Here is a 17,571-nt window from a genome sequence, read left to right on the forward strand (position 1 = left end):
CAGTAGCGGTATGTCTATGGCAGAGCCATAGAAAAAGATTCTGCAAATTCTTTTTCTATGGCTCTGGTCTATGGCGGTAACATCAGCGTCCGACTTGTGTTTGGTGGTTACCATAACGACAGTACGTTTTGTTGATGACGCGCAGCACGTATGTCCAAACTCTTGAGCTACTCGGCTCTTCAAGTATAAAATCACGTTACGGTTTGTGGGAGACCAAGATCATCGTCCTGCAGTCAGTTTCACGTGTACTTTATTTTGAGTTTATATACCACGATTTAAGCACACAAAAAAACTGAAATACGAAAAAAATACCGAGGACACGACCTCGGTGTCCTCAATGGTAGTTACGGCCCTGCTGACTACATATCAAACCTTTGTTGAAGGGTATTGAAGTAAGCCAGGTAGGAACCACTGAATGTCACTTAAAGGTGAATCAAGCAGTAGCCGAGAACTTCCTTCGAACAGGTGGAGAAAGTTAAGACGTGTCAAGCATCAACATGGGTAAGTTTAGCCTATATTTCTCTATTTCTCAATATGAACTCAAAGTGATACTTAGGCCTAACTATAACGTATTTTCTTAAAGGTCGAATGCAAACAAGTTCTGCAGTTATACGTAAGTTGCTTCACAAACTTGTTTGTTCCTAATGGATTCCCTGAGTTTCAACTTGCATCTTTTTTTTTTTTTGTAATTCATTTTTATTTTGTTAGCTTAGAGCAGACACGAGAAATTGCTCCAAACTCCAACAAACACCAATATTAACTACACGGGTTATTTTTATTATATTACAGGGGGTCTATGCATTATATGGTTTGCTGTCTTTGTCATCGCTGCATTTGTACTGAACGCGTCTGACTTCAACGTGAAAGGTAATGTTTGTGCCAGACTTTCCTGAATCTGAATCACGCCTATGTGAATGAAAATAAATTAAATGCTTAAGTTGTCAATTATGTATTGTCAAAAATGGTTCTTGATTTAGTGTGTAACGCAGGCTAACAGTATAACTGATTATATTTTATGTGTACAGGCATATTCTTTCCTAGGGAGTTGCGTGTTCCACAGTTAAACACAGTGACAAAAGTGAAAAGTAAGTACTAATAAGCGTATATATATATATACATATACATACATACATACATACATACATACATACATACATACATACATACATACATACATACATACATACATACATACATACGTGTGTGTGTGTTGATTAACATGTCTAAAATCTCACAGTTGATCCATGTGGCAAGCTGAAGTTGTGCCCTGATGAGCAATTTAGTTTTTCCATCTCCAGTGGAGCAGCCAGTGTGGTTCAACCCAAAATCTGCCTACAGAACCAACTGTGAGTAGCACATTGACATATGTATTGGTGTACATCAAAGTAGGAGGTTGTCTTTAATGACCATAAAAAGTCAGGAAATACTATGTTCATGAACATGATCAAAAGTATTTATGTACTACAGGATTCTTGGAAATCCTAACAAAAATTCCGGTGTAGGAATTAACATTGCTGTAGTAAACGGTAAAGTATTACAACTCAATTAAACATTCATTTCACACATCATGGTAAACGTCCACATTTATTCTGCACTGGTGTATTTAGTAAAAGTCAAGTGAAAGTGCACAAAACCTGTTAGTCTGACATACTGTAGAAAACATTAGCAATCAGCTATTTCTGCCAGGCTGCATTTTTTTTTGTAATCGGGTTTTAGATATTATGTTAAAGTGTCTCCATATTTTTTTATGAACCCTGTCCCTCAAACAGGAAAAACAGGAAAAGTACAAGACACTGGAAACTTTGACATGTATGGTGGCGGTAAGGATATTCAAGCCCCTAGACAACTTTGTTGGATGAAGTGACCTGATCAAACTAATTTTGACCAACATGATATAAGTTTAACTTGGGATGCTTTTTTAGTTGTAGCCTACTATAGGCCTGTCAATACATATACTATTAAAGACAGTGGTATATCTTTTAACAAACAATATCAAAAGGTCATGTTTTCATTCTGGAAACATGAACACCTTATTGAAAATGTTTATTATAAAAAAATTATGCAGCAAGGAGCTGATCGCTTGAAAAGGTTAACTGTTTTTCTTCTTTTGCAGAAATTGAGCCTTTGATCAAGTTTTTAAAGACCATTGAGAAAGGATCTGTGGTGTTGATTGCATCATTTGATGAACCAGCAACCAAGTAATACAAAGTTTTACCAGTTTTTATAGCATAATTTGTCTGTTTTCCCAGTATTCTCCGTGTCTGCGCGATTACTTGCTTGTGTCTTGTTAAGTGTTAGGTTTTCAGTTTGTTGTTGTTGGTTTCACCTGGGTCTGGTTTAGTCCTTGTGTGTAATTAGGGTTCCTTCCCTAGTTACTCTTTGTCATCTCCTTGTCATTGTACGTGTGAGTAGTTCCTTGTGTTCCTCGTGATTCTTTTTGTAGAATAGTTTGGGTTTGTATGATCCTGCCTGTGTTTCTGCGTTTGGGTCCACCTTCTGTACCTCACCGTGACAGTCCTGCTTATAATTCTCCCTATCCATGTTAATGATAGGACAGTGGTGGGGACATAAGCCTGTGTAAAGAATACTGACCAGCTGAATTGATTCACAGACTTAACAGTGAGGCCCGAAAGTTGATTGCAGATCTTGGCAGCTCTGCCATCAATTCAATTGGCTTCAGAGACAACTGGATCTTTGTAGGAGGAAAAGGAATAACAAGCAGCCACATGGAGAAGGTAGTAAAAGACTGCACATATTCATAATGTACAGAGCCTCTTAATGGTATAACCAGAGACATCAAATAATGAACGTGAGACCAGAGATCAACGTTTCAGCTTTTATTTCCAGGTATTTACATCAGGATCTGATGCACAACTAAGAAAATATCACATTTTGTTTGAATCCACCCATTTGTCATGTGATCAAAAGTATTGGAACAGATATACTTAAAACATATTTAAGTGAATAAGACTTAATATTTAGTTGCAAATCCTTTGCTTTCAATAACTGCAGCAAGTCTGTGACCCATTGACGTCACCAAACTTTTGCATTCTTCCTTTTTGATGCTTTCCCAGGCTTTCACTGCAGCCTCTTTCAGTTGTTGTTTGTTTTGTGGGGTTCCTCCCTTCAGTCTCCTCTTAAGCAGGTAAAATGCATGCTCTATAGGGTTTAAGTCTGGAGATTGACTTGGCCAGTCTAATACCTTCCATTTCTTGCCCCTGATGAACTCCTTTGTTGTTTTGGCAGTGTGTTTTGGGTCGTTATCTTGCTGCATGATGAAGGCTCTGCCAATCAGTTTGGTTGCATCTTTCCTTAAATTGGCAGACAAAATGTTTCTGTAGACTTCCGAGTTCATTTTGCTGCTGCCATCATGTGTTACATCCTCAATGAAGATTAATGAGCCCGTCCTAGAAGAAGCCATGCAAGCCCAAGCCATGACATTACCTCCACCGTGTTTCACAGATGAGCTTGTGTGTTTGGGATCATGAGCAGTTCCTTTCTTTCTCCAAACTTTAGCCTTTCCATCACTTTGGTAAAAGTTAATCTTTGTCTCATCAGTCCATAAAACTTTGTCCCAGAATTTTTGAGGTTCATCTCTGTACTTTTTGGCAAATTCCAGCCTGGCCTTCCTATTCTTCTTGCTAATGAGTGGTTTGCATCTTCTGGTGTAGCCCTTGTACTTTTGTTCATGAAGTCTTCTGCGAACAGTAGATAGTGATACCTTCACTCCTGCCATCTGGAGGTTGTTGCTGATCTCACTAACAGTTGTTTTAGGGTCTTTCTTTACAGCTCTCACAATGTTTCTGTCATCAACTGCTGATGTTTTCCTTGGTCTACCTGTTTGACGTCTGTTACTTAGTACACCAGTAGTTTTCTTCTTCTTCAGGACATTCCAAATGGTTGTACTGGCTATGGCCAATGTTTCTGCAATGGCTCTGATTGATTTTCCATCTTCTCTAAGACTCACAATTGCTTGTTTTTCACCCAAAGACAGCGCTCCGGTTTTCATGTTGTTTTCACCTCTGAATACAGTCTGCATAGACAAAACCTATCTTACCCAATCTGAACCTGAGTGTAGACATTCAGTGGTATTTATTGATTGAATAATGTATGTGATAGGACACACCCTGGGCAACAAAACACACCTGTCAGTCATATGTTCCAATACTTTTGCTCACGTGACAAATGGGTGGGTTCGAACAAAAAGGTGATATTTTCTAATTTGTGCATCAGATCCTGATGTAAATACCTGGAAATAAAAGCTGAAACGTTGATCTCTGGTTTCACATTCATATGTGTCTATAGGAATCAGGTGTAACAAGGAATTCAAGTATTCTACTGGTCCCCTTACTCCTTAAATAGTTATTAATGGTAATGCAAGTACTTTCCATCCAGATTTCACAACAATTATTTAAGATGTGCATGTTTTAATGCAATTCACCAAACAATTTAAGTGATTAATGACAGGATTATACATATATTTTCCCAGATATGCCCTTTTGTTTTAGTTTTGAGTTTTAATGTACCTTATTCCTGAAACTGACTTGGATATCATTTGTTTTCCAGCTCATTAAAAACAAACCAGGAACAAACAAATATGACGGCTGGCCAGAGATGATTGAACTGGACGGATGCATACCACAGTATATGGAATGACTTTCAGATTGTTTTCTGTATTTGTCATGAAAGAACATTCTGTGATTCCTCAATCATTACTCATTGCAGAAATATAAACATCAGCTTTTGGATGTTAAGCCCCACTCACTGTCTCACGTCTGTAGAAACTGTGAGACTCATTTCTCTTGATTTGAAATGTTGGTTAATAAAATAAAATGCAGTTTAAGTCTGTCGTAAGAACTCGGATATGGATGTTTGACTTAATGGCTTACCTTTTTGTGCAGTCAGAATAGTAGATTTAAATACAACTGCAATCTTAATGTAATCAGTGTACTGTATTGATGAAATATAGACTCATATGAGAATGCCTTTGGCACATAAAATTGAAAAAACATTAGTACAAAAGGTGAGTGGTGCGATTAGGGTTTTATTGTATAGCCTACATTTAAAATAACTGTAAACGGGCTGAGTGACTGGCTGAGAAACAGAGGAAAGTTTGCGGGTGTTTTGACAGCTAAATCCTGTTGGTTCAGGTCCTCCGGAAACTCCTGTATGGTTTGCCTGAGGGTAGCAGGTCAAAGTGATAACGGCTGGGAGTGGTAGCTGGGCTGTGATGCAGCATGCCTTCTTACAGCTCTTGATGAAGAGCAGAGCCATACAATTGTACAGTAATAGTTATTGATAAGGCTAACTAATGAAAGGCTTACTGTGTTTATATTTGAGTAGCCTACATTGTATGTGTAGTCCAGTGCCAGCGAGTTTCTATGGCACCGGTGTTGAGGTGCAGCTGTCAGATCAGTCACAAACCGGAAGAAAACTCAAAGCTTCACAAGGAATGTTCCACCCACCACTACCACACACACGGCCTTGTACCGAGGTGAAGTTAGTTTCATATTCGACATTCGACATTCGTCTCACATTCGGAAGACGCTTCTTTGCAGCGCCGAGTTAGGGACCGGGTGAAAATTACCCATACAATTTTGAAAAATGATGACATTTATAATATTTGTATGACTATAAAACCTCAAACAAACAGCAGAGCATTCCAACAATGTCTGGCCTACTTCCAAACCCTTTACTTTTTTAATAAAACATTTTAAAAAATGATAGAAAATCGCTAATCTCTGAAAATAGCATGAAATCATTGATAATCTCAATAACTTTTTCAAACTTGTTTCAGAAAATCTCGAATATACACCATATTATTCTAATAGTGTCTGGACTACTTCCAAACCCTTTACTTTTTCAATAATGTTTTTAAAAAAATGATAGAAAATCGCTAATCTCTGAAAATAGCATGAAATCCTTGCTAATCTCAAAATCTTTTCCAAACTTGGGTCAAAAAATCTCAAATACACACCAGATTATTCTAATAGTGTCTGGCCTACTTCCACACCCTTTACTTTTTCAATAAAACATTTTAAAAAATGATAGAAAATCGCTAATCTCTGAAAATAGCATGAAATCGTTGATAATCTCAATATCTTTTCCAGACTTGGGTCAAAAAATCTCGAATATACACCTGATTATTATAATAGTGTCTGGCCTACTTCCACACTCTTTACTTTTTCAATAATGTTTTAAAAAAAATGATAGAAAATCGCTTATCTCTGAAAATAGCATGAAATCCTTGCTAATCTCAATATCGTTTCCAGACTTGGGTCAAAAAATCTCAAATATACACCTGATTATTCTAATAGTGTCTGTCCTACTTCCACACCCTTTACTTTTTTAATAAAACCTTTTAAAAAATGATAGAAAATCGCTAATCTCTGAAAATAGCATGAAATCATTGATAATATTAATAACTTTTTCAAACTTGTTTCAAAAAATCTCAAATATACACCTGATTATTATAATAGTGTCTTGCCTACTTCCACACCCTTTACTTTTTCAATAATGTTTTTAAAAAAATGATAGTAAATCGCAAATCTCTGAAAATAGCATGAAATCCTTGCTAATCTCAATATCTTTTCCAGACCTGGGTCAAAAAATCTCAAATTTACACCATATTATTATAATAGTGTCTGGCCTACGTCCACACCCTTTACTTTTTCAATAATGTTTTTAAAAAAATGATAGAAAATCGCTTATCTCTGAAAATAGCATGAAATCCTTGCTAATCTTAATATCTTTTCCAAACTTGGGTCAAAAAATCTCAAATACACACCAGATTATTCTAATAGTGTCTGGCCTACTTCCACACCCTTTACTTTTTCAATAAAACATTTTAAAAAATGATAAAAAATCGCTAATCTCTGAAAATAGCATGAAATCGTTGATAATCTCAATATCTTTTCCAGACTTGGGTCAAAAAATCTCTAATATACACCTGATTATTATAATAGTGTCTGGCTTACTTCCACACCCTTTACTTTTTCAATAAAACATTTAAAAAAATGATAGAAAATCGCTAATCTCTGAAAATAGCATGAAATCATTGATAATCTCAATAATTTTTTCAAACTTGGGTCAAAAAATCTCGAATATACACCATATTATTCTAATAGTGTCTGGCCTACTTCCACACCCTTTACTTTTTCAATAAAACATTTTAAAAAATGATAGAAAATAAATCGCTAATCTCTGAAAATAGCATGAAATCTTTCTAATCTTTCTACTAATCTCAATCAATAACTTTTATGGAACCCCATATGTATTATGATTACAGCCTTTGCTTATTTTCATTGCCTGTTTCTTTTTTATCTTAAGCGTGCATTTAAACACAGTGGCACAAGTTGTGACAATGAGTTTTGCCAAACAAAGAACCAGATCTCTGACAATAAATGACAACACAACACCAGGCTTAGGTCTCAATCATGTCTCTCTCAGCTCTGAAAGCCGGAGGACCATCTTTTATAGGGCACAAGAATGTAAACATAGATTGTGACAGTCAGACAGTATTGATGTTACGACAGTCTCAGAGAAAGAGATTCACTGCTCCCAACACCATGACAACTCTCAGACTAGAGAGTTCATATGGAGCTCTAATTGTAGTCATGACAAGGAACGTTTAGCCAGTACTTTCTCCTGACCCCGAACATCTAATAATCCTGACACATAGACACAATCTACTCTTATTAATAGCAAGTTTACATGAGAACTTACTAACTAGTATCCAATGACTAGTTCTATTGATAAGTGAATAATGTAAGCACATAGGAAATCCCAATTTCTTCATAACTCTTCTTTCATTGGCTTCCTTGCATAGACCTTGCGCGCATGTGTGTGAGTGTTTGCGTCATCAACCCTAGTTGACCATATAGGTGTCAAGCAAATGGTCACCAGAGTTTGCGTCTCCATCTATTCCAGGTTTGGGAGTAGGCCTCTCTTTCCACACAAGGAATGCTGAATACAGTATCATTTTATACAGAATAAAAAAAGATACATCTTCAATTTTTCTGACAGGCAGACACTCAAAGTGATGGGGTGTGTCAAGGGGTTACATCAGAGTAATCTTACACATACCTCTCTCTCTAATTCGTGCTCTCTGTCTGTCTGTCTGTCTGTCTGTCTGTCTCTCTCTCTCTCTCTCTCTCTCTCTCATATTCGAGATTTTTTGACCCAAGTTTGAAAAAGTTATTGAGATTATCAATGATTTCATGCTATTTTCAGAGATTAGCGATTTTCTATCATTTTTTTAAATGTTTTATTGAAAAAGTAAAGGGTGTGGAAGTAGGCCAGACACTATTAGAATAATCTGGTGTGTATTTGAGATTTTTTGACCCAAGTTTGGAAAATATATTGAGATTAGCAAGGATTTCATGCTATTTTCAGAGATTAGCGATTTTCTATCATTTTTTTAAATGTTTTATTGAAAAAGTAAAGGGTGTGGAAGTAGGCCAGACACTATTAGAATAATCTGGTGTGTATTTGAGATTTATTGACCCAAGTTTGGAAAAGATATTGAGATTAGCAAGGATTTCATGCTATTTTCAGAGATTAGCGATTTTCTATCATTTTTTTAAAACATTATTGAAAAAGTAAAGGGTGTGGAAGTAGGCCAGACACTATTAGAATAATATGGTGTATATTCGAGATTTTTTGACCCAAGTTTGAAAAAGTTATTGAGATTATCAATGATTTCATGCTATTTTCAGAGATTAGCGATTTTCTATCATTTTTTTAATGTTTTATTGAAAAAGTAAAGGGTGTGGAAGTAGGCCAGACACTATTAGAATAATCTGGTGTATATTCGAGATTTTTTGACCCAAGTTTGAAAAAGTTATTGAGATTATCAATGATTTCATGCTATTTTCAGAGATTAGCGATTTTCTATCATTTTTTTTAATGTTTTATTGAAAAAGTAAAGGGTGTGGAAGTAGGCCAGACACTATTAGAATAATCTGGTGTGTATTTGAGATTTTTTGACCCAAATTTGGAAAAGATATTGAGATTAGCAAGGATTTCATGCTATTTTCAGAGATTAGCGATTTTATATCATTTTTTAAATGTTTTATTGAAAAAGTAAAGGGTGTGGAAGTAGGCCAGACACTATTAGAATAATCTGGTGTGTATTTGAGATTTTTTGACCCAAGTTTGGAAAAGATATTGAGATTAGCAAGGATTTCATGCTATTTTCAGAGATAAGCAATTTTCTATCATTTTTTTAAAAACATTATTGAAAAAGTAAAGGGTGTGGAAGTAGGCCAGACACTATTAGAATAATATGGTGTACATTCGAGATTTTTTGAAACAAGTTTGAAAAAGTTATTGAGATTATCAATGATTTCATGCTATTTTCAGAGATTAGCGATTTTCTATCATTTTTTAAAATGTTTTATTGAAAAAGTAAAGGGTTTGGAAGTAGGCCAGACATTGTTGGAATGCTCTGCTGTTTGTTTGAGGTTTTATAGTCATACAAATATTATAAATGTCATCATTTTTCAAAATTGTATGGGTAATTTTCACCCGGTCCCTAACTCGGAGCTGCAAAGTAGCGTCTTCCGAATGTGAGACGAATGTCGAATGTCGAATATGAAACTAACTTCACCTCGCTCGGCCACGTTGCATATTTTAAGCTTGTGTTAAACAGACCTTATTGTTGATTTAGATCTCTACAGGATTTTTTTCGTTGTGTCGCTCGCAGGAAATCTTAATTTAGACGATGACAAATCAGATCGACTCTACTCTGTTACGTAACTTATGGTACAGAAAAGCAAGAGGAAGGGGCGGGATCTTTTTTACAGTACAGTTATGACTATCCAACTTCTAATAAATCGAAACCATAGAAAAAAAACAGGCGGGATCATTTTAGCTTATTGTAGGCCTACTGTAGCCTACATGTGTTGACCCGACGATGCATGGTAGTTATTGATAACGACAACTAATGAAAGACGCACTGCGTTTCTATTTGAGCATATGTGTAGTCCAGCGACAGCAAGTTGATTAATGCTATCTTACTGCTGCTTGTGTCTACTGTGATTATTTTTTACTTGGAAAATGGCAGAATTTTTGCAAAGATTCAGTATTTTAAAAAGTGGTTGGCGACTACTTGGAAAACTTGATTCGCTTCCAACATCACGGAAGTACAGCAATGTAAGTAATGTTTGCAGACAATATTCAGTTTGCTACCACTGGATGCTACTGTGTTTTAGCTTAAAACTAGTTACTCTGTCATTAATATCACTTTAAGTGCCGTAAAATGCCTTATGGGAAGGCTATAGCGTATTAGTTCTAGGCCTATGTCAATTCAATGGACAGTAATTTTTCTCATCTTCCTCGTCGTCTGTGTAAGAGTTCTAGTGAGTAAAGTTACTGTTTTAAGTGTCGAGTGTGTGACCTAAAAATAAAAGCTGTAGGTTGTTGCTTAGGCCTACATGACACAGACTGCCCAGCTGCCTAGCTCCGTCCACCATGGTCTGCTTGGGGTCTGAGCTGCATGACCAGTTTTGTTACCAGGACAGCCCCTTGCCCCACGAGCAGTTCTTCAGCAACTGTTCACTGAATCAGAGATACATATGAAAAAATGAAGACACATCGCTGCTTGGGTGTCTATAAAGTGAAGTCAAACTTCGCTATAGGAAGTTTACTTTAGTATGTGGAAGACGCGTCTTCTGAGCCGCGCTTGTCTGAGCCGTTGCCTCTATCTTTATATAGTCTTATATTTTACCTGATGAAACCATGAGCTGTAGCCTATCACAACAACGTCTGCCTCAATAAAACTACTGCTGTTTTTCGTCTGGTGTCCCTTCTAGACCCTCTACAGATCACCCACATCTATACAACATGTTACAATTTGCAGGCTCTGTATTGCTTATTCTAGTTTGTAAACATGACATTTTAAATCACCCTCAACCCGGTTCCCGCAGGTCTACAAGTCTTTTGGACTTTTGTTTGACATTGATGGGGTGCTGGTGAGGGGTAGGACACCTATCCCTGCTGCCAAACAGTGCTTCAGGAACCTGGTAGACCAGAATGGAAAGTACAAGATTCCTGTGGTGTTTGTGACCAATGCAGGAAACTCTATGAGGCAGGCCAAGGCTGAGCAGCTATCACACCTGCTGGAAGTGGAGGTGAGCTTCAAGCCAATCTGTGATTGACTGGTGTACAGGTCAAATACTAACCAGTTTGGTAATGTATGCTTTTGAACTTGACTTGAATTTTCTTTTTCTTCTCAGGTGTCTCCAGACCAGGTGATGCTGTCCCACAGTCCTCTGCGTATGTTCAGCCAGTTCCACAACATGTGTGTGCTGGTGTCGGGACAGGGCCAAGTCGTAGAGGTGGCTCACAAGTATCCTTATTACCCTCATAGTCATCCTGTAATAACAGAGCATGGGCCTCAAACACAGGCTGTACTCGAAATGCCAGACTATGCCACAACAGAGCAGACGTGATAGGATCATCATTTTGTTGACCTTAACCAGTCTGACTCCAGGCTAGGGTTCCAGAACGTTGTGACCGTTGATATGCTGAGAGAGGCGTATCCTTTGCTTGATGTGGTGGATCATAATAGGAGACCGAAATACAATGTAAGTGTCCAGGAACACTTCAAAAAGTCGTAAGTCATCATGTAAAACAAAGGCCTTTTTTTGGTCAGAAAATAAATGTGAAACTAGGTGATATATTTTACAGGTTCCATCGACTAAATATCTACCACCTATAGATGGTAAGTTTCTAAACCAACTGGACTGGACCGACAGCCAAAAGAGATGTACATATGTTAACATGCTCTGCTATTGTAACATTTCACAGCAATCATTCTGTTTGGCGAGCCAGTCAGATGGGAGACTAACCTCCAGCTGATTATGGACGTCCTCCTAACCAATGGGCAACCAGGGAGTACCGTGACATCGCTGAAATACCCTCACATCCCAGTGCTGGCCTGTAATATGGACCTCTTGTGGATGGCAGAGGCGAAAAATCCTCGGTCTGCACATACTAAAACACACACACACACAGAAGTATACCTATACACACACCACGTTCTCTACTCTCAATCAGTCTATATGCTCATGGTCAGATTATCGTCACATATAACTCAGAACAAGTTAGATCGACATCTGATTCAGGACTAACTAAACGTTTTGTGTTTTGTAGATTTGGCCATGGCATGTTTCTAGTGTGCCTGGAAAGTCTGTATAAGAAGATCACAGGCTGTGAGCTGAAGTATGAGGCTTTGATAGGGAAGCCCAGCATGGTGACGTACAATTACGCAGAGCTGCTTGTGAAACAGCAGGCTGACAGCCTGGGCTGGACCCAGCCTGTAAAGCGGCTCTACGCCATTGGGTAGGTCACTCTCACTTGGAGGATTTGAAATGACACTACACACTGAAGTACCTAGTATTGCATCAAAACCAAGAATGGAGAAGGCCTGTCAAATGATGAGGGCTGTTGTTTCTGAGAAGGAAGTGATGTCGATGTCTAGGTGTAGACTTGTAACCTCCCCTGGTGCTGTATCACTGTGTTGATCCCTTAAAAAACATGTTTATAAAAAGGAATCATCGACAGGAATAGTCTCCACTAATCCTGTCTTTTTTTTAACCATGTCTTCCTCTCAGTGACAACCCCATGTCAGACATCTATGGTGCCAACCTCTATAACTCCTACCTCCAGGCCACGAGGCAGGCCAGGGCACAGCTGCATGCCCGCCAGGGGGGCGGGGGAGGAGAGTCCCAGGGGGAGGCACCGGAGGACGGCCCCGGCATGACCTCCACAGAGCTGGGCGGGGGTTCTGGTGTGTATGGGGTGAAAGAGAACCAGCCCGAGGCTTGTTTCTCAATCTTGGTTTGTACGGGCGTGTACAGTCGGGACCAGGAGGAGCTGCCCCCAGACCCCCACCACACCGTCACAGAGCACCGCATCTTTCACGGCCACAGGGACTTCCGTTTCGACCCCAGCCTGACCCATCCGTCCTTCTTGGTGCAGGATGTCAGGGAGGCTGTGGAGCTGGTGTTCCAGAAGGAGGGCTGTCCGCTGGAGTAGAACCTGTCTGACCCCCCCCTCCAAACACCTCAATCTCCCTCCTGCTGAGTCACCTTCTTATTCTCACTGGTCTGATTTACTTACAACAAACCATATGTTTGCCTCTCAACAAGAAAGCTAGCACCGTTTAACCATACTTTTAACTCCTATCCTGCCGTACATATCTGTAATAAGTGCCTAGAGACTGCTAGACGTCCGCTTGAAATCTGCTAAATCTGTATTTCATAGTGCAATGATGTGATACCCAAATGAAGTACACTACACTAATAGTAAGTATTTTTTGTTTTTTTTAAATGTAATTAAACTGCATCATTGGGACCTCATATATTCTCTCTGGTTGTTGGGTTGTGGGAGGAACTGTGAACAGACTGTGATTTAGCTACTACTCGGAACAAAAAGCTTCACCCAACAAACAGTTCATGTCATGATGACTACTTATTTGAGACTGATCAATGGGTTGAGACTTCCTTAACTCTCTCCCTCAGCCTATGCACTGAACTGAAACATTTCTGTCCACTCTGACATGTCCTTGTTCCACAGATCACTTAGCAAAGAAGAACAACTGAACAACAGACTTTTGTCAAGCTGCCATTGAGATTTGTCACTTTCATTACTGTAAAGTGTCTTGATTTTTTAAGAAAGTTACAGTATGTGGTTTTTGTGAACTGTTTTATTAAGATTATTGGTCAATATTATCAAACCAAAGTGGACTGATGCATTCAAAATGATTAAGGTATAGTTGTTTGTAGCTTTTGAAAGTGTATTTGTTTATCTTTGTCTCTATTGCAAAATATCCTATTCATAACTGATTTACTATACTGTTCAAATTGGTGGTGTATCTTTAGAAGTCTTATTTGTGGATAATTGTTTGAGACACATCCTGTTTTTCCAGACTGGGAGAAGAAATTACAGCAATAACGTTTTATTTAATTGACAAATTGTTTTTACTAGAAAATGTTTTACAGAATGTAAATCTGCCAATGCTTCTGACTGCATGTGTGAAACTGTAAAGTTGACCAAATATATTGAATGGAATAATCATGAGCAATAAAACATGAAGGGAAAGTCACTTCAAGCGTATTTCAAATAAAATACCACTTTTACTCATTCATTTAACTTTGATAAAATGTTATGAGTCTTACTGGCCGTGAGTATTGAGAAAAGTGCTACTGCATATCATGTAACTAACTAACACTGATAGTCACTTTCAACAGAGAAATGTTTTACTACATTGTATTGGTCTTAATCCCAACATACAGCCTCACACATACAGTTTCTGTACCACAGTTTCCCTCCTCTTCCCCTGCTCTCGGGAACTACACGTTAAGATTGACTGGTCAGCCATCCATCAGTCTCACCAACCATCCTTCTCATTCCTTTCATCTCCTCCTTAGGCTCCTTTACAATCACATGACTTCTTATCTGATGAAACAGGGCCGTGGATTGGATGAGAGTTGGTGCCGAGCAGGAAGTGCGGCAGGGCCTGGGAAGGTTCGTCAGTAACGGTCATGCCATTGCGTGCTACCAGCTCCCGGGCCATCAAACTGAAGGCGGCTTCGACATTCTGAGCCTGCTTGGCTGAGGTCTCGAGGGCGGCCAGCGCTCCCCTCTCCTCCGCCAGGGTGCATGCATCCTCAAAAAGCACCTGTCTACGGACTGACTCCAGGTCGGACTTGTTACCTGTGTAAGAGAGAGAGTGGAAAGAGGAAATTAATCACCAATGAGATCTCCAATGAGGATCTCCAATGAGAGTGATCACATCATGGAGTTCTGCAGCTGGGTTCTAAGGACAGTCAGGGCCTCTGAGTTCTCTCCGACCCACCAATGAGGATGAGCACCACGCTGGCTGCCCCGTACTGCTGCACTTCATTGATCCAGTTGGTCACAGAGTCAAAGGTGGTGCGGCGTGTGATGTCATAGGCCACCAGGGCTCCATGAGCGCTGCGGTAGTAACTCTGGGTGATGGTGCGAAATCGTTCCTGCCCTGCTGTGTCCCACACCTGCAACTGTACACCACCCACACACACACAGACACACAAGAAGACATACTGAATGTGGTTCAGATGGCAGTTGGCACTATTGTAGCTGTACTTTGAAAGGCACAAGACAATAATAGGTGTTCCTTCTAAAAACAAGTCACATAGCCAGGGGGCACACACACGATCTGAGGCACACTCTTGTTTGTTTGTAAAGGAAGGCTAACAGCAGTGAACAAGCCTAAAAGTATTTGCTTAGGCTGGTCAGAGGGTTTACTGAACAAGGTTGACATGGTCCCATAATGTAACATTTAAGATATCATTCTGCACAACTTGTTCTACAAGGTATAACTTCATGTATACTGTGTGCTGGCATAGTTCTCAAGTAGGTCCCTCATCTAATGCCAAATAGTCATCCAATTCAGGTTGAAACACTCTTCTCAGCAATTTCCTAGCTTTCCTGTAAATATACAAGCCATTTTCAAAATGCATGGTGCTATAAAAGCAATAACAAAATTCAACAGAACCCTGCCACCATAGGGAATGAGAATTAGGGTGTTACGTACCTTCACTTTCTTGCCATCAATATTCATGGTGCGAACAGTAAAGTCCACCCCAATGGTGTTCTGCTGTTTTTCTGAAAACATCCCAGACTTGAAGCTCTGGACCACGCAGGTCTTTCCCACGTCTGAGTCACCAACTAGGATGATCTTGAACAGGAAGTCAAAGGAGTCATCCTGCCCGGGTCCCGAGGGCTGCATGGTGAGTGGCCACACAGGAGTAGACCAGACTGAAGCAACACTCCAACTCCTTTACCTTAAAGACTAAAACTGTTTTTTGCGTTTTGCCTGAGCGATGTCAGTAATGATTGGGACTGATGACAGAGATGATCACAGCCTTGTCACAAAATACAGACATTCCATCAGGGTTAGTAAAAAAATTATAAATAAAAAAACAAGAATCCACTTGTCCAAAATGACACCAATGGAGCTAGCTATAGCTCAAAATAGATCTCACCATCGTTTAGCCCACTATTGCCATCAAAAGCTTGTTTCTCTAAACAAAGCACAAGAGAACTTCATCCTGCCAACATGTGCTCATTAGATGCCAGTAACCCAGCAAAAGAAGCGAAACGGTTTCCTTATCCTGCGTGGATAATGTTGAAGGAAATAACCAAGGATTCCTTCCTCCATGCCAAGGGTGTAGCAGGTGTGTTTACTCCAGAGGATCTATCTCCCAGCTCCCCTGGATTCCATCTCTCCGCTCCCCAGCCACAGAATCATCTCACTTCAAATGTTGTTTCGGCAAATAACTCTAGCCCAGCCAGTGTACTTATGCCCTTTACACTGCACGTCCTCTCTTTTTCAGTCAACCTTTCCCCACCTTCACTTGCTATAGGACAACTAAAGCTCCCCCTACCTGTCTTGGTAGGTGTGATTTCCAGCTGCCGGCCCACTTGCTCCACTGCATCTTGGGAGGTGTAGTTTCTTGGTACAGTACAGTCTTTCTGATATTATTAAGAAAGCGGTAGCATCCATCACTCAGATATGTATTATAAAGTACAAGGTTATACCCTGACAAGACACAAACCTAAAGCCCTTTCACTTTGAACTCAGTGTAATTACGTGTATTAAGAATAGAGCATAAATTGTCGAAACCCACATTAAATTCCACATTGCTTAACTGAAATTCCTGTCCTATTGTCTCACAACTTTTCCTCTAGATTTATATCACAAGGGAGTCAGAGGTGTGGTTGTTGCTGGAGCTATTCATTATCAGCAAGACTTCTTCCTCGGTGCTGTGCTTGCTGCGTACACATCCTTTGACAAACAGAATGAGACACTCCCTATTAAGTTGGCTGCCTGTAGTGTAAATGTAAACAATACACTTGTTTCTTTTGCCTAAACAGGTGTCCTTTGGACCCTGGAGAGCTGTCATAAAGACTACAATAACACACATGTAAATAGAGCCTTGGGTTGATCGTTTCCCATTATCTGTAGCCTCACAACTGCATTCAACTGACACATTCCATGGCTGTCGATAACACGTGACAAGGACTAAGTATAGAACAAGACATTTACATTCAAGAAAAACGGGACAACACTCGATAAAATAAAACTACAGGTATTCTTGGGGGATAATAATTAAGTTAATTTACACTTGTAAGAAAAACAGCTTTACCTCAGGCTTCATACGTTGACCTCTCAGTAAGATGTTAAGTGGTGTGATGAGGTCTCGACTGCTCTGTCGTGTGAGACCCTCACTCTCTACCCCTCACCCCGCTCCCTCTCTCCTCCCACACAGGCTGTCTGTCGTCATCTCAGCCCACCAAAGCACAAGCCCCAGCTGGACAAAGAACAATGTGTGAGTGTGATGGGCACACCATGCTTGGCCTATCTTTGGCCCCACAGCCACCATCTCTCTCTGCTCAGAGAGCAAGAGAGAGAGAGAAGTAGAGAGTGTGATAAGTTGAGTGGGATAAAGAGTGGGATAAGTTTGTGTCTGTGTGTGTAAAGTCACATGATGTTTCCACATCAAGAGCTAGAACTAAAGG

General features: G+C 39.5%; 3 protein-coding genes across 4 annotated transcripts; 2 read left to right on the top strand and 1 right to left on the bottom strand.

Moving 5' to 3' along the window:
• Positions 1 to 327: 327 nt before the first annotated feature.
• LOC124488941 (protein FAM3C-like) lies at positions 328 to 4,857 on the top strand. The gene is made up of 10 exons (XM_047051494.1): positions 328 to 501; positions 584 to 613; positions 790 to 867; positions 1,026 to 1,085; positions 1,238 to 1,346; positions 1,468 to 1,526; positions 1,770 to 1,820; positions 2,114 to 2,198; positions 2,612 to 2,735; positions 4,567 to 4,857. Exons 1-10 carry the CDS (start codon positions 498 to 500, stop codon positions 4,654 to 4,656), a joined length of 690 nt encoding a protein of 229 aa, XP_046907450.1. The 5' UTR covers positions 328 to 497; the 3' UTR covers positions 4,657 to 4,857.
• Positions 4,858 to 9,583: 4,726 nt separating this feature from the next.
• Positions 9,584 to 14,152, top strand: hdhd5 (haloacid dehalogenase like hydrolase domain containing 5). The gene is made up of 8 exons (XM_047051472.1): positions 9,584 to 10,155; positions 10,929 to 11,132; positions 11,238 to 11,350; positions 11,495 to 11,588; positions 11,692 to 11,725; positions 11,812 to 11,986; positions 12,157 to 12,345; positions 12,618 to 14,152. The coding sequence occupies exons 1-8, from the start codon at positions 10,060 to 10,062 to the stop codon at positions 13,039 to 13,041; spliced, it is 1,329 nt and encodes a 442-aa protein (XP_046907428.1). The 5' UTR covers positions 9,584 to 10,059; the 3' UTR covers positions 13,042 to 14,152.
• A 54-nt stretch (positions 14,153 to 14,206) lies between these two features.
• Positions 14,207 to 17,316, bottom strand: LOC124488927 (ras-related protein Rab-19-like). Of its 2 annotated transcripts, XM_047051474.1 has the most exons (5): positions 17,199 to 17,316; positions 16,437 to 16,524; positions 15,584 to 15,772; positions 14,864 to 15,047; positions 14,207 to 14,721 (listed from the first exon to the last, which is right to left on the bottom strand). In XM_047051474.1, exons 2-5 carry the CDS (start codon positions 16,485 to 16,487, stop codon positions 14,432 to 14,434), a joined length of 714 nt encoding a protein of 237 aa, XP_046907430.1. In that variant the 5' UTR covers positions 16,488 to 16,524; positions 17,199 to 17,316; the 3' UTR covers positions 14,207 to 14,431. The 2 variants fall into 2 exon arrangements, with proteins under 2 accessions (XP_046907430.1, XP_046907431.1); XM_047051475.1 differs by lacking the exon at positions 17,199 to 17,316 and having other exon boundaries at positions 16,437 to 16,855.
• Positions 17,317 to 17,571: the final 255 nt, after the last annotated feature.

Source organism: Hypomesus transpacificus, unplaced genomic scaffold (assembly GCF_021917145.1).
Source record: "Hypomesus transpacificus isolate Combined female unplaced genomic scaffold, fHypTra1 scaffold_156, whole genome shotgun sequence".
NCBI lineage: Eukaryota > Metazoa > Chordata > Actinopteri > Osmeriformes > Osmeridae > Hypomesus > Hypomesus transpacificus.

Coding starts and splice junctions, on each gene's coding strand:
- LOC124488941 (XM_047051494.1), top strand. Junction 1,086..1,237: donor CACAGTGACAAAAGTGAAAA/GTAAGTACTAAT, acceptor AAAATCTCACAG/TTGATCCATGTGGCAAGCTG. Junction 1,821..2,113: donor CTTTGACATGTATGGTGGCG/GTAAGGATATTC, acceptor CTTCTTTTGCAG/AAATTGAGCCTTTGATCAAG.
- hdhd5 (XM_047051472.1), top strand. CDS start 10,060: ATGGCAGAATTTTTGCAAAGATTCAGTATTTTAAAAAGTGGTTGGCGA. Junction 11,133..11,237: donor CACACCTGCTGGAAGTGGAG/GTGAGCTTCAAG, acceptor TTTTCTTCTCAG/GTGTCTCCAGACCAGGTGAT. Junction 11,351..11,494: donor GTCGTAGAGGTGGCTCACAA/GTATCCTTATTA, acceptor GTCTGACTCCAG/GCTAGGGTTCCAGAACGTTG.
- LOC124488927 (XM_047051474.1), bottom strand. CDS start 16,487: ATGCAGTGGAGCAAGTGGGCCGGCAGCTGGAAATCACACCTACCAAGA. Junction 15,048..15,583: donor TTGATGGCAAGAAAGTGAAG/GTACGTAACACC, acceptor GGTGGTGTACAG/TTGCAGGTGTGGGACACAGC. Junction 14,722..14,863: donor CGTGGTGCTCATCCTCATTG/GTGGGTCGGAGA, acceptor TCTCTTACACAG/GTAACAAGTCCGACCTGGAG.